At 39.2% G+C, this 16,869-nt stretch overlaps 1 protein-coding gene and 1 non-coding gene across 2 annotated transcripts; both read right to left on the bottom strand.

Annotated features, from left to right (window-relative positions):
* Positions 1-9,586: 9,586 nt before the first annotated feature.
* Positions 9,587-16,663, bottom strand: LOC126594233 (uncharacterized). Its single transcript, XM_050260448.1, has 4 exons — positions 16,503-16,663; positions 16,347-16,424; positions 16,115-16,210; positions 9,587-9,887 (listed from the first exon to the last, which is right to left on the bottom strand). Exons 1-4 carry the CDS (start codon positions 16,503-16,505, stop codon positions 9,810-9,812), a joined length of 255 nt encoding a protein of 84 aa, XP_050116405.1. The 5' UTR covers positions 16,506-16,663; the 3' UTR covers positions 9,587-9,809.
* On the bottom strand, positions 16,653-16,726 carry TRNAI-AAU (transfer RNA isoleucine (anticodon AAU)). The gene has a single exon. It is a non-coding gene; the product is annotated as a tRNA-Ile (tRNA).
* Positions 16,727-16,869: the final 143 nt, after the last annotated feature.

Consider the following 16,869-nt stretch of genomic DNA (forward strand, 5'->3'; position numbering starts at 1 on the left):
CTGGGATCCTGATACGAAACCTACATGGAGTTTCCAAATGACTCACATGTACTGATTAAGTAGTTCTAGACCATAAGAACACCCTTTTGGTTCTCAAGAGGCCTTCACTTTGAGAATGCAGAGCTATCCGAGCTTGCTAGATCACAAGAATACCCGTCTAAGTGGATATTTTATCAGTTAGGGATCTATGCCCCTATAAGTACAAAATCCGAACTTACTAGTGTTGAGAAAACTAACTCGCACCTAAAGTCGAACTTTAAGATGAATGATCTTAGAGTAACTCGACATTACTTCAACCTGAAGTTTCCAGCTAGTTCTGATGGTATTCTGGTCCACCAGTTGAACTGGACCCCCAGAAGGTGTTATATCCAAGTATACTTCGATCTGTCTGTATGCTAGATGCAAATAAGACCTTTATGAAGGGTATGAAGCATAAGGTTTCATATTGGAACGCCTACACGCCACCACCAAATTTAGTGTTAAAGATTGTTGATGCACAAAACCGGAGGGGTCTTAGAACAACGTAAATCTGACCGTGAATCTGCAATAAAGTAAAGAACATAAGATGTATCGTGGTTCACCCCAATGTTTGGGCTACGTCCACACTGATATTGTATTTCTCTGAGAGGATTGTGAGGGAGAGAACCTCTGTAATGTGAGAGTGAGAGCTTTACTCTGAATATGAGAGGGGATGTGAGGCTTCTCCCCATGGCCTAAGAGTTGGCCTCCTTTAATGAGAAGAGTGAGGGGTCCTTTTATAGAATAAGGGTTCATCACTTAATACATATTTGCCCCTTCATTTATAAGATAATTACATTTGAGTCCCCCGAGTATTTATACGAGATCTAAATACGGAGACCCTAAGTATGGTACAAACAAAGACGTTTTTTTCGTTACAACGAATTTGGGCTTATCTATCCCCTATGCATCTCAGAATAGATCACACCCCTTTGATCTTCAGAATGGTGCCTACCTTGTGGGATTCACTGAATCAAACCATTTGTCTAACCACACAAGGTACGTTCCTGAATGGTTAAGTATTTACCATTAAGGAATACCGCAACATCTTGGAGGTCCGTGATATAGACCTTCAGTTGTGAAAACCTTTGAATCATTCCAAGACTTACTATATCTCATCACATGAAAGATATGGTCAAGAACTCTTGCTGAGCATATTCAAACTCCCTGCGATTTTCATCCATCGTTGAGTCCCAACAACGATCCATGAAGACAACACCGTATATATTGACCAAATCATGATACATCCTAACAAGTCAACGCCAAGCATATTGTGTCTACATCAGCATGAGCATCAGAAGATTGAAGTCACGTAGTCCAATCCCAGATAACCTTGTCGACATCTACACGAAGTCGCTGCCAAAGTTTACTTTCCAAAAGCTTATTCGAGGAATTGGTATGCGTAACTTTCTCACTTGTGATGCTTATAGTTTCATTTGGAAGTTTTGTCAAACTTAGAGGGAGTATCCAGAAGTATACTCACTTGACCTTAATGTACTCTTTTTCCTACGATTATGAGCATTTTTCCCACTGGGTTTTTGCTACCTGACTAGGTTTTGACGAGGCACCCATCCTAGGTTGGTCATACCTTTGTGTACGTCCTACTTGCGTCCCGAAAACATGTGGTTTTAACTTGATGCAACTTCTCACTTTTCTCCTTTGACTATGGGCTTTTGTCCCACCTTGGGTTTTGCCATAATAAGGTTTTGTGAGTTTTACCACCCATGCATTCTTTCGTTTGTTTTGAGACTCGCATTCATTACTTGTACCGACTAGACGAGACGACTTCATTAACTGCTTCTACATTTGCCTAAAGAGCTGATGCGCCATCTACTTGAGTATTTGCACACTCAATGGGTGTCACACCCGATCCCGACATTCGTCCAGGATCGACACGTGACGTCACCAAATACCCATATCTCTAACTTACCCCACCTCCGGGATATGGCAAAGCACAACTCGAGAATCGAATCGTATAGTAATTTTTCGTACATACCATAAACAGGGATTAAGCCATTCGTAATTCGTCATTCACTACACTCGAACATTTATCACATAAATCACTACGTCTTAACATAATACCACAATTTAGGCATGCAATATCTCAAGGAACATTCAACGAAGCATAATAATATTCTCTAGTCATCTTGGTCAACGAGTCTAATTATAATGACAACAATCACATCAATCAATATTACATACCATACACCGAAATGCAAGGCTAGAGCGACACATTTTGGTCAAAGCCTACATCTCTGAAGCTGAAATCAAATCCAAGGATCCAGCAAGTCAAATGATGCGATTTTGGACTACTCAACGAAATCCATCAACATCGGGTTCCGAACCACTCAACAGAACCAAGGCACCAAAAGGGATTCCATACTACTCAACGGAATCCAAACCAAGATATGATTCCAGACTACTCAACGGAATCGCGGAGTACAATGCATATTGAACCACTCAATGAAATCCAAGCTGGATACGATTTCGAACCACTCAACGGAACCTCAGTGAAAACCCAGTTCCGGATCACTCAACGGAACCGAGCGAAAGGCCAAGGAATACAACAACGCTCGAAGAACAAGACATGAAGCAAGTATTCAAAATAAAAGAGCTCAACGAAACAAGAAATGGAACAAATCACAAGGTACACAATTAGAACGGCTCAACGAAACGAGAAATGAAATAATGATACGATATGTGAAACAAGTCTCGAAGCAACAAACCCCATGACAATGGGTTCATGGTCCACTCCTAGCCCTCACATTTTATCACATCATGCCAAACATACAAATCAACCATACTCCATAATAAGTTCAATACACAAGTTTAAATCACAAAAAAATAAACAAGCATATCATAATGTGATGCCATTAGTACGTAAATCGAAGGGCACGTTAATCGAGGAAGGCACATCATCATACTGAGCCCAATAAGCTCCATAGAATCTCAACAACACTATAAGATCAGCAACACGCTAAAAGAACTCGGGCTAGTTGACTAAAAAGCCAACTGTCGATCAAGGTCGAAAGTAGGGTCCACAACCCTAGAAATCTAAACCGGAAGATCCACCTATCAAATTTCTTATCAGTAACTTCTGAAAGTCCACATTATGCATCTAGAATAACGTACTAAAATCTCATTGCGATCTGACTATCAGATCTTCGCCAATCGCTAAAGTTACGTGGCGGCTGACGTTTAGTTTTACAAACTTAGAAATCCAATTTGGGAAGATCTATATGTTGGATTCCTGATCCGTAAGTTCCTATTATCCTCAAATATTACGTATTATTACGTATTAAAGTTTGGTAACAATCTAACAGTCGGATCATCAATTTATATAATGATCAAGTGGCAGTCCATAATGATAATAAGTTCAAACGATCAAATCACATCAAGCGGATATCAAATTTGAAATCAGGGCATCTAGTTTAACTTAAAAAGGCATTATCGGTCCACTGGCCAGGCGCCGGAAACCCAATTTTCTGACTAACTCCAAAAATTACCAAATTTCACAGAAATATAGATCTCGATAAGGGGAGCAAGTTTCATAACTATGACTAAGGTCAATTTGGCTGGGAAAAGCTCTAATTTCCCTCGAACCCGCCGGAACCCTAGAAATGGGCGGCTTCGATCTGTCACCTCCAGTGCTCTGCTGCCCCTACAGTTGTTTGGGCCTTATTCCAGGCATCAAAGGGAGTCAATTATGGGTGGTGGTTAAAGATGGCAGTTGCAGAAACCGCGGATCACCGCCAAGAACTCGTCGTACCCACCATGCTGGTTTCACCAAATCAAGACCAAATTCTCCAATTTTTAGGGTGGAATTGGTACAAGGAAGGTCATCGAGTGTTTCCCATGGGATGAATGGCTTTAACTCACTGGAAATCCAACGTGAAACGCGTCGGAAACCCTGGAAGTGGTGGGTCGGGTTGTGGGTCAAGAAGGAGGTCTGGTCCATGTTCCCTCATCTCTCTTCCCTCATTTCCCTTATTTCCTTTCTCCCCCATAAGGCACTCCCTCTCCCCCTTTTCTTTGATTAGCCCATATGTTGCCCCCATCTCTCTTTTCTTTTTCATCTCAGTCGTCCATCTCTCTCATTTCTCTTCTTTTCCTTTCATCCCAGCCACACACGTGGCACATCTCATTGCTCCAGAAAATTTGGAGCCTTCTAGATTGAAGAAAAATTACCAAAATGTCCTTAAATTTAAACATTAATAACTCCTTTGTTATATCTCCGTTTCACAAACAGTTTGCGCCTACGCGTTCGTGAAATCGGTCTCTATTCAAAAATATAAATTGTGACCTCGAAAGGCCTACAAATTTTAAATAACTAATTTCTAAACTTCAAACTTCGTAACTAGTTTAATTAAAATCTAAATTCAAATAAATTAATATAAATTTGCGAAAAAAATTATATAAATCTCAATAATACAAATAAGTAGATTATAACAGTGAAATCCAGGAACGGAATTTCACAAGGGGAGTGTTGTGACATATGTTCTATTACATATTGTGATTGCGTAAATCCTAAGTAGAGATATATTAGGAATCCTTTGGGATATAGAAGATATTTCCTAATAGACTTTGTATTACTTGGAGAACAAGTTTCTCTCCTCCTTATTACTATAAATAAAGGTACAAGGACTGGGGATTTAACACACAATTTCTCAAGTCTATTCTCCACTCTCTTTTCTCTCTTTGCCGCACCCCTTAGTTAAATATAGGCCACAACACAAACAAATTTTACTTTTTAATTTTTCAAAACTAAAAAATAAAAACAGAAAACAAAATAATTATAACACGGCCCCATAGAATTTGAATGAAGCTTGTAATTCAAGTAGATAAGACGACGCACTAGAGGTCTTGTTGATTATGTACATTTTTATTGTCTTTGAGTTTGGTAATATGTTTAAGTTGGTCCCTTTAAGCGGTTAAAAGGGAACCTGAACTTTGAACTACTCGATAAGCATGCAAGTTTAACTAAATGTTTTTAATACATTGTATTAATTATCTACATTAAGGTTGGGAGAGTAGACTAAACTTCATAATGTGCTAATCATATTTAGTTCGTATTCGTCTTTGTTGAGAATCCAACGTACGTAAGACCTCTCACTTATAAGTGAATAAAAATTTCACTAAACCATAATACTAAGTGACAAGTTTAACTAAATTAATGAGGGTAAAAAATTTAACCTCAACTCTATTGGTGAATTAGTTTTTTAATTCAAATTGCCCAAATATCGCATACCTTCATGATATCATCAAGACTCTCATCATGATTTCGCAATCTAAATAATCTAGATAAATCTTATTAAAAAAAAACTTAGAATGTGCGAATTATATACATTTACGCTTTTCCTCTATTTGTTCATGTGCCTAACTAAGATTCCTTAACATTTTCCTAATTAACAAAGGACGCCAAATGAGAGATTCAAATTTTTGCCTTAATCACATAAAATTATACAAAAACCCTAATCCAAAATAACTGCGTTTTATTATACTTGTCCATATCATGCACAGATCGAACTTGCTTCATCAACTTTCATTTCACAATACCTGCAGAACAAAATATTCAACCTTTCATATCACCATCACCTACTTACAACAGGGGTTTTCTGATTTTCGTTTCTTCTAGTCAATGCTCTTCCACTGTAATTATATAACCCTAATTCTTTGCCCTTCTCACAAGTAACCCCGTCTTGGATTGACCTAATCAATGAATAAAAATCTCCCTCCCTCACAAGCTTTCACCATCAACCTTTAGTCTACATTGATCTTGGTTTCCCTTGGCATGCAAGTAAGTGAAAATATAATCACACCAAACCCTAAGCAAAACCCTGAAGCTGGGGCTTAAAGTCAACGGTCCAGTGATGCCATTGGCCATGTTTGACTGTCACCATTAAAATTTTAACCTACCTTTACAGCAAAGTCATCTTTCCCCATTCCTAACACACTGCCCACCTACCTCCCAATTTAAAAATAATATATTTTCCCAATTTCTCCCGAGAAAATTAAAAGAAAATCCGATTTGTCAAGTTTTTTTTTAATTATTATTTTTACAAGAATTTTTTGGCAAGTACTACATGAACTTATAAGCATGTGCGATAATACCACTGAACTCTCTTAATTGTTGGAATGTACACCTACTTTAATTTTCATCTATTTTACCGTTAAAACATATCACATATAAGAAAGGAAAACTAATGAAAATGACAAATTAAAGAGTAAAGTGAATAGTACCTGGATTGACTTTTTAGTGTAAAAATGTGGTTTTTCGTTAAAGTGAACAGCACCGGGAGCTTTTCGTTAAAGTTCCCTATTTTTATTCAATTAACTTTATGAGATTGGTTAGAGTCAAATGGGCTCCAAAATAATATTCCCTAGTCAATATGGCTCCAAAATTGGAGGTTTGTACACCCCAGTTCTGCAATTCTCTTCATAAGAGTTTGAAAAATTAAAATTTAAATAAATTAAGATGAATCACACACCCACTTGTTCGACCTACAAAAATATTGAAAATCCACTGTGAATGAATGGCTAGATTTATTTCTAATCTTCACTTCAAGTCTCCAACAACCCTTGCCAAAATCAAACACATAATCAACTTCTCTCTTTCACTTCATGACTTGACTTCAACACGCTAAAAAAAATGCCTTTTGACTTATTATAAGTTGATTCCGACTAGAAATAGGAAGTGAATTGACAAAAATATCCCTCCATAGAAGGGGCATCGTTTAATGGGAAATTAGATAGAAAGTAACGTAAGTGTTAAATTCTAACAATGAAGAGACTCTAGTTAGTAAAAAATCAAATATTGAAAGTACAAGTAGTATTAGCATACATGCTTACAAGTTTAGATGGTACACGTACAAAATTCCCTTTTTTTACAATATTGGAGCATGACCCATGAACTCTAAGGTCATCTCTAACCGAAGGGGTCATCTCCAATCAAAGGGTTCAGATGACCAGAGAGTTGAAAATAGCTCGAAAACCGTCTCCAACCGAGGGCTAGGCCAAAGGGTTGTGGAATCTGAGAGGGCCCCACGGAATCGGAAAGGCCTGGAGGGCTAGCTACATGCAGCCAGCTCGGGGTTGGCCAGAAAAAATGGAAATCTTGTCGGTTATAACCGATAGGAATACGTTCATATTACTTATTAACCGACAATAATACATTTATACTAAGTAATATGAACATATTCTTGTCGGATATAACGGACAGGAATGCTTTGAATTTTTATTTTTACAGTTTTATTATTATTTTTTATTTACAAAATTTTTCCTATAACTTCTATTTTTCATATTTTTTTTAATTCTATTTTTTTCTTATAACTTTTATTTTACAAAATTTGTTTCATATTTTTGTTTTAAATTCTATTTTTTTCCTATAACTTCTATTTCGCAAAATTTGTTTCATTTTATTTTAAATTCTATTTGTTTCCAATAACTTCTATTTCACAAAATTTGTTTCATTTTTTTTAATTATATTTTTTTCCTATAACTTCCTAAGCCATTATACAACATTAAATTAAATTAAGTAACATGAAACAACATTAAACAATATGAAACAACATTAAATAGCATTAACCAACATAAAAATTATACAACATAAAAAAAAACATTTAACAACATTTGGGTTGTAGTTTTTAAATAATAAATTATGTTTGGCCTTATGGCCCTTTAGCCCTTAGTTGGAGACGATTTTTTGTGACAAGGCTAAAACAAGCTCTCTGGCTATTTGGCCCTCGGTTGGAGACGAAGGCAAATATGACCATGTATTGTTTATTAAAATATTAATATCTTGAAGGGCCAGAGGGCTAAAATAAACCTTCTAACCAGGCCCTCGGTTGGAGATGGCCTAACAGTGTTCCATGTTCGCCGGACCAACAATTGTAAATGTAAAATGTCGTTTTCAATCGGACGTTGGTCCTGGTCCTTGCTGATCTGCCCCGCACTGGCTCTGCTCGGAGGATCCCAACTAGATTTTTTCTTGTAGATTCGGAGGGGAAAAAAACACAGCCACTTATTTTTTATCAAAAAGGTGGTCTACAGTTTTTCCTTTTAGTTAAAAATAGTTTGTCATTTTCCTTTGTTTAATCACAAAACTCAAAGGTGTCCTTCCGGGGACTTTCATGTTTATGTCGCTATCTCCTCTGCTGTGTTCATTTAAATATTTTTAATCCAAACGATAATATTTAAGTAGATTTACGGGACCGCATCTGCACATAATAAAAATTTTGATAAAATTGTAACAAAAAGACAATATTAATTTGAAATGCTTTTAAGGAACTATATTGATCGATTTTCAATTTCAATGACCATCTTGATGGCATGAGTAAGTTTTAGGAATCATTTGTAGTAAAAACTCTTATAAGTCGTTACAGTAAAATATCCCAACAACGTGGTCTCAAATTGTTGTTTTATTAGCCCATAATAGAAACATAAAGCCCATAAATAAGAGCCCAACGCCTAAAAGCCCAAGTAAATTAATTGTTTTGCAAGGGTGGAGCAAAATGTCGGAAAACAAACAATACAGAACCGGTCTGACAAGAACCGGCTGTTTGGTTCGGGTTTTTTAAAAAAATTATAGTGTTCTGTACCGAACCAACCATATTGGTTTAATTCGGGATATTTAGAAAAAAAACCAGAATTTTGACCTCATATAGAATTGTAACCAACATTTTAAGTGTATGATAATTATAACCAAAATATGATATAAAAATACAAATATACCCTTACTAGCAAATAAACTTCCTGATTTGCTCTTACCGTGAAAAACTACCAGTGCTGCAGCATGCATCGTCAAGCTTTCCTTTCCACAATTCTTGCATCACCAGTGCTGCATAATTCATGTACTATTTGACCAATAATATCGAACACTAATGCATGAATAATCAGAAAATACACTTCTCCATCTCTCCACTGAAATTTGGATCTGCTTTCCCAAATTTTATTATTATTGAGCTATTAATCTATTAATTTTACCCTTTTGTTCTTAATAAAATTGTAATCTTTCTGCAATTTCTAACCGAATAATAATAAAATGTTCGTTTCCCAAGATCTCCATCAAAACATGTGGATGAGGAAGCCTTCATACACAAACCCAAGACCCTGCTACCACTTCTTAGCTTACAAGCATGGTTGCAACGCCCAAAAATCCCTCAAAGTCCACCCCGGACAAAAGAACAAGCTTTCGGGTTCACAAAACAAAGATACCCAGATGTAGTTTCTACAATGGGTTTGAAGGTATACTTTAGATTTGCTTGATTTGCTCTTGGGTTTGGTGTTCGAATCACGCAGTTCTGTATACCTTTACCTCAGTAATGTGCTTAGGAAAATTTAATTTTAAGGGTGTATTAGTAATTTTATATCAATTTTTGGTTATAATTATTATCAACTTAAAACGATGGCTATAATTCTATATAGAATCCAAATTTTGGTTACTTTTCCAAATTTCCCGTTTAATTCAAGAGGAAAATTCGAAGGAAAATCCAGGTCAAAAGATTAAAAACCAATTCAGACTGGTTTATGCTACCTCTTGAAAAATCAACTTGAACGACAAGAAGCAAGGTTGTCCAAAACGTTCGGGATTTTAGCCCCTACGATAATTTCATACATCTTAGAGGCAAGGGTTCAAAACTTCCAACTTTAACGAATTGGTCGAAACAAACGACATATTTTACACATCTGTCACACCAGCTGATCGAGGATGTTGTTTTCTTGAGAAGAAAAGAAAGGCCTTATGCTTGTACATATGTAAGGTTCATGCACATAACAGCAAAAGAGTCCGAGGATCAGTCTTTCTTCAAGCCTTCCGCTCCCACCGGTTCTGGAGCAGAGTCTGGTTGCCCAGGTTCAGCTTTTTCACTCACCTGAAATAAACAGAAATGCAAATTTAGCAACCACTCGAAGCAACCTTGTGAAAACAACCAGAGCAACCAAAGAGGCACACATAAACTAGGTAAGTTAGAGGTTAAAATAGCAAGATTCAGCAACAGCCACCACTCTATCACGACCAGTAATAAGTGGCGTTTCAGTAATATCACACTTCAAAGCGTTTTGTTTAATGTGAGCCGAGCACAAGAATAACCAGCAAATAGTAGCGCATTCACAAGCTAGTAATGCAAGAATCGAACTGAAACTTGTTAGGTGATGAACTCTCATAAGCACACTTTCATGATTGGAAATGTATCTTTAGGCTATGTTTGGGTGAGGGACTTTGTAAGTACCAAGGGACTGAGGTCAAGTTAGTACAGAATGAATAACAATATAACATATTAGATTGAAGGAATTAGAAATGAACCGTATGAGCATTACAAAGAAATGTGAGTGGGATTCGCAAATCTCTACTTGGAAGGAATCATTTACAACTCACTCTTACATGCCTCCGCAATGCTCATATGGTGCAGTTTTGATCCCTCTTATCCAACATTTTGTGATCCATCCTTCACTAACATGCCATCAATCCCTTCGGACTTGGTAAATACCGCATCCAAACATAGCCTAAGGCTGTGTTTTAAAGACAATAATTTCCTTGAATCTTGCATTGAATACAATTATCTTCTAACAAACAGCTGGAAGCAAGTAATTCAGTCTTTAAAAGTAAAGGCCAATGATTTTTTACAAAATCAAGAAGCCACTGATTGGTATCCAGCAACTATCCATCCCACTTTTTCTCCTTGGTTGAGGGAATTTCTTTTCATGATGGATAAACAGAACCCATTATCCATTCCTCCCTTTCAACTGTATAAAGATCTCACCCGTACTTCAAACCCCCAAGAATGGAGAACAAACAATTATCTACCACAAGGAAGACACAACAGAGCCCATATCTTAGTCTGAAGAGTCACACACCAAAGTTTTCCTGCACAACTCATATAAAGCATCACTGTTTATTCTTTACTCTAACTAGGAGCAACAACCACCAGTGTCACTAGATGATAGAATTCCTTGTCAAAGGAAAAAACAAGGCCTAATTGGATAAATGGTCCCCGTGGTCATAAGGTATTCGGATGATAGCCCCTGTGGTAAAAAAATTCGGATGATAGCCCCCGTGGTCATAAGTCTGATGCAACTAACACCCTAAACGATCTCAATGACCAAAAAGTTCAGCTAACTACGCCCTCGCCAGTTTTCACTACTTTTCCAGGTGCTAAATGGATCCATAAAGATTCAGTTATTTATCAGCTTGCAGGCACCATAACAAAGGGAGATACGTCCTCATGTTTGTTTGAGACGACAGTGCTGAGTGATCGACTTACCAAAAGGAGAAAAACAGTAAAACACATTGATGCATAGCACCAAACCCAGTTCAATCAACCTCCGATCCTCAACTATTATACTAACCGCAACCAACCCGCCATTTACGCTTGATATGGCATTTTGACTTGGATTTTCCAAGTCTCAAACCGAGAAGTTTTCCTCACTCGGGAAATTAAGGGAACACTACCTCAACCTATATGCTCCACTCACAAAGCTTCAACATACAAGCTTCAACAAAAGAAAATTCAAAGAACTTAGCGAAGAAGGCTTTGGTGTATTTAACACAATACGTTGAAATGAAGGAAAGCTTATTTATTGATATCCCCGATAAGTTACAAATATGTACATATACTTGAGTCAAAATAAACAAACAAGAGGGAGCCTTCACAAAGGTTGCTTAGAAGAAGTCTCAGCAGTCGGTAGAGCCCCAGAAAGAGAAGGCACCGGAGGGGGATCATTCGGAGCCTCAGTACTGGACAAAACCCTAGAAGGAGGAGGCATCAGAGATTGATCATTTGGAGCTTCATTACGCGGTACAGCCCTAGAAGACGAAGGCAATAAATGCCTTTGGAACAAACCCACAAATCTCTGATGATCAAGTAAAACCTGACCATCAGATTCCTTCATCTGGTCAAGCTTCCTCTTCATGTTTGTAGCATAGTCATGTGCGAGCCGGTGCAACTGTTTATTCTCATGCTTGAGCCCTCTAATCTCCTGTTTGAGACTCATCACTTCAGCCGCCAATGATTCAACTTGGCGGGTTCGAGCAAATAGGCGTTGTGCCATATTAGACACAGAACCTGCACACTGAACACTGAGAGCCAGAGAATCCTTAACAGACAACTCATCAGACCGTTTGGAAAGTAGTCTGTTATCTTTGGGAGTGAGAAGGTTCCTGGCCACTACCGCAGCGGTCATATCATTCTTCATCACGGAATCCCCAACGGTAAGAGGACCAGTAGGGGAGACGAAGGATGGGCGCCATATGTTGTCTGGAGAAGGCGGGGCTGCCTCTTCAACAAGGTTCAAGTCAAAACGACGGTCGGAGGGGCCAGACATTTTCAAAGGTGTTGAAGAGAGAAGAGGTCGGACAAATCAAGATCTTAGAAGTGCAAGAATGGAGCTTCTACTAGTGGATATTCAAGTGTGCTTTGGAACTTAATGTCAGCCCCTATAAAAATCTGCACTCGACGAAGCTTCAGAAATCGAAGAGGCGCCTGCTCAGAAATCGAAGAGGCGTTTGCTTTCTCAAAAGCTGGGCTGCTCAGAGACCACGAGGGTCGATCTCAGAAATCGAAGAGGTGTTTGCTTTCTCAAAAGCTGGGCTGCTCAAAGACCACAAAGGCCGATCTCAGAAATCGAAGAGGCTTGCTTTCTCAAAAGCTGGGCTGCTCAGAGACCACGAGGGCCGATTTCAGAAATCGAAGAGGCACCTACTTTTCCAGCCTTGTCAGCACCTGTCACACGCACACTCAGCTTTGCGGAAATTATGGGCATTCTGTCAAAGATTTCTGGCGAAGTAGAAAGCACATGAATCGTACTGTTCAATCACCCACTTCCCACACGCAACAGTAGCTCATGGGTACCACAGATAACTTTGCCAAAGTTCTCTGACAAAGTTGAGACACGTGAAGCTTGCAGCTCCCACTACATCGCTCTGACCAAGAAGGGTAAAAGAATTGCAAAGAAACAACACTAACAAGTTTAGACACATAAATTTTGAAGGTCTAGCTACCATATTATTACCCACAAGGGTAAAGGAACAGTACCACTGCTGGATAATTGGAAAGTCCCGGTGTGTCAACCTCTGTGCTTCGTGGCAAGGTAGACTAGCAAACATGCCCAACCTTTACTCACATTCGAGAAAACACTCCTAACAAGATTGCTTGCTCCAAAATCGAAGAGGCACCGCCCTCCGAATTTCGAGAGCCAGACTCCCAACATGATTACTTTCTCAAAAATCGAAGAGAGGGTAAAGGAACAGTACCACTGCTGGATAATTGGAAAGTCCCTGTGTGTCAACCTTTGTGCTTCGTGGCAAGGTAGACTAGCAAACATGCCCAACCTTTACTCACATTCGAGAAAACACTCCCAACAAGATTGCTTGCTCCAAAATCGAAGAGGCACCGCCCTCCGAATCTCGAGAGCCAGACTCCCAACATGATTACTTGCTCAAAATCGAAGAGAGGGTAAAGGAACAGTACCACTGCTGGATAATTGGAAAGTCCCTGTGTGTCAACCTCCGTGCTTCGTGGCAAGGTAGACTAGCAAACATGCCCAACCTTTACTCACATTCGAGAAAACACTCCCAACAAGATTGCTTGCTCCAAAATCGAAGAGGCACGGCCCTCCGAATCTCGAGAGCCAGACTCCCAACATGATTACTTTCTCAAAAATCGAAGAGGCATCGTTCTCCGAATCTCGAGAGCCAGACCCCCAGCAGGATTGTTTTCTCAAAAATCGAAGAGGCATCGTTCTCCAAATCTCGAGAGCCAGACCCCCGACAGGTCTGTAATCTTCACACGCAACATCAGCTTTCCAGATACCACAAACCACTTTTTCAAAGTGCTCTGACAGAGTTAAAACATGTGAAGCTGGCAGCTCCCACTACCGTGCTATAACCAAGCAGGGTAAAGGAATAACATTATTACTTGATGTTAGGGAGACTCCTATATATGTCGACTTCCATCCCTAACAGACAGGCAGACCTGCAAAAATGCTCAACCCTTTCTCTTATCTGAGAGGGCACTCCCAACAAAGCCTTTCGAAATATTCAGCTTTCTTTCCCCCCGATAATACCTCTGTAAACAAGCTATACTAGAGCAAGATTATCTCATATCATCAGGGTTAAAAGCAAGAGTATCTCATATCATGCTTTTTCCCTGTCTTTTCCTTTGGCCTTGTTCTTACTTGTAAGACAAGGAGAAAGAGAGCAATCAGTCAGCACTTGGAATCAAGCTTCCAGCCAGGAACTGACTGCCTGGAACTCCTTACCTGATTACTTACCTGGCATTGCTCTCGAGTACTCATCTTCAACATCTTATGCTTCCAGGGAAGATACTTCATCTGCCTGAGGAACAGATAGGGCAAGTGAGAAGGATACAAGGAAGCATGTGGAGACAAGCGTAACAGCACACGTGCCGATACATCCACTACTCTATCAAAAGCAAAAGTATCCCATATCAGCAGGGTCGAACGTACTCTAGATTTGATGGACTTGTTTTGACCCTCAAATTCTTCAGTCGGCCTTATACTCTGGAGGAAACCAGAAAACCCTTCAGCCCAGTTCAAGAATAAGCCTGTGGAAAGTTACATCTTCAAAAGCAAAAGTATCCCATATCATCTCTCCTCATTTTTCTTCTCTTTATCCTTCATGCTGCCTGCAAGATAGGGAGAATGTGAACAATCAGCCGGAGCTCTGATTGCTTACCTTGTATGTCACCTCTTTCAGCAGATCCCCCAGCTCGGCGACTTGGGGGACTCCTACTACATGGTTTGTATCTCGCTTGACCAAGCATGAAACTACAAGTAAGCTTCAAGTGAAATTGATACATTACCTTGTGCATCTCCACCAGTTACAGATACCACCCCTGGATGGAGGAAGAGTACTACCTATGAGACAGATAAGGCAAGTCAAGACGATACCACACTCCGGTACTTAGAAGTTTCGTGGCTACGAGATCATTCTCCCACAATATTTCCTAATGTCATTTGTACTAAATCATTCACTTGTACCCACTAAAGAAGAGCTTGAACCTATGTACTTGTGTAAACCCTTCACAATTAATAAGAACTCCTCTATTCCGTGGACGTAGCCAATCTGGGTGAACCACGTACATCTTGTGTTTGCTTTCCTATCTCTATCCATTTATATACTTATCCACACTAATGACCGGAGCAATCTAGCGAAGATCACAAAAAGTGACCGTTTTCGCTACCTAGGATCTATCTTGCAAGAGAACGGAGAATTAGATGGAGATCTCAACCATAGAATACAAGCTGGATGGATGAAGTGTAAGAGTGCATCCGGCGTGTTGTGTGACCGTCGTAGGCCACTGAAGCTCAAGAGAAAATTTTATAGGACGGCAATAAGGCCAGCGATGTTGTATGGCACAGAATGTTGGGCGGTGAAGCATCAACGTACACAAAATGGGTGTAGCGGAGATGAGGATGCTTCGTGGGATGTATGGGCACACGAGAAAGGATAAGATTGGGAATTAGGATATCCGAGGTAAAGTAGGAGTAGCCAAAATTGAAGGAAATATAAGAGAAAATCGGTTCCGGTGGTTTGGACATGTGCAAAGAAGGCCTACTGACGCTCCGGTTCGAAAATGTGACTACGGGACAGAGGTTCGGGGCCGAAGGAGTAGAGGAAGACCTAGGAAAACTTTGGAAGAGACCCTAAGAAAAGACTTGAGTACTTGGATCTAACGGAGGACATGACACAAATGAGCGCAATGGCGTTCTAGGATTCATATAGCCGACCCCACTTAGTGGGAAAAGGCTTTGTTGTTGTTGTTGTTGTTGTTGTTTGTTCAAGTATAGGATTAAAAAGACCGCTAGATGCGGATATCGTGAAATGCAAAAAACACGGCTAAACCATTCTAATAGAATACTAAACATCAATATGCATGCTACTAGTGTTACAAGCTCTTATAAGGTTCTACAAATTCTGCATCCCATTTATTACCAGACCAATCCTTTCAAGAAAACCCAACAAACATCAAAACCGGTAAGATCATAACTGTGGGGCGATCCATACAGATAAAACATATGTAGATTTGTACTAAAAGAATTAAAGAGAATTCAAAATTCAAAATTCAAAATTCAGACTCACTTTGGTGTCCTTTTTAGCTACAGGCTTAATAGGGCACGCCGGAGGAGCCCTTTCTGGCTTCCTATACTCCCATCCGAAAAGCTGGTAAATTTTTCCCTAAAAATGCACAGAAAATTCAACTTCTGATAAAAGAAACCATAATTTGGACAATTAGAGAGTAAACTGGAATCAAATTCAATTGGAATTGATGCAAAATTTTCCCGGAAACCAAACAGGGGAGTGAGGGATTTACCATGATCAAATCGAAGAGGAGGGGCAGAAGATTGACGATTGGGACGAGGAAAAGCGGTAAGAGACACGCCACGCAAACCTAATGAAAAGAGGGAGAAACATAATTAAGCAGTGAAAATTGATGGAAAAATTGGATGAGAAATTGGGAGATCATTACCATCTTCGAACGCGATTTGGATTGATGAGATGGAGTTCTTCTTCTCTTCCGGTTTGGTGGTTGTTTACACAAGCAAATGGAACTTTGAGAATTATATTTAAGAAATATAAAATAAAGAAAACTAAGGATAAATAATAAAAAATATGTAAATGGCCCATGCAGGTCTCGAACCTGCGACCTTCGCGTTATTAGCACGACGCTCTAACCAGCTGAGCTAATAGGCCTGTTGTTTAATGAAACCAAATAGTTATTTTTCTGTCAATGCCATCGCCGTATTAAAGAAGCACAATTGAACTGGTATTGAGCATATTCGACCAAGAAAGAGAAACTGTTACCGACCACGACTCTTAATCAATCTCATTATAAA

This window comes from Malus sylvestris, chromosome 12, assembly GCF_916048215.2.
Source record: "Malus sylvestris chromosome 12, drMalSylv7.2, whole genome shotgun sequence".
Lineage (NCBI taxonomy): Eukaryota > Viridiplantae > Streptophyta > Magnoliopsida > Rosales > Rosaceae > Malus > Malus sylvestris.

Excerpts from the sequence above, each read along its gene's own strand:
- LOC126594233 (XM_050260448.1), bottom strand. Across the intron at positions 16,211-16,346 it reads TCCTCTTCGATTTGATCATG|GGAAAAATTTACCAGCTTTT; the intron begins GTAAATCCCTCA and ends GTGCATTTTTAG. Across the intron at positions 9,888-16,114 it reads TAGCTAAAAAGGACACCAAA|GTGAGTGAAAAAGCTGAACC; the intron begins GTGAGTCTGAAT and ends TGTTTATTTCAG.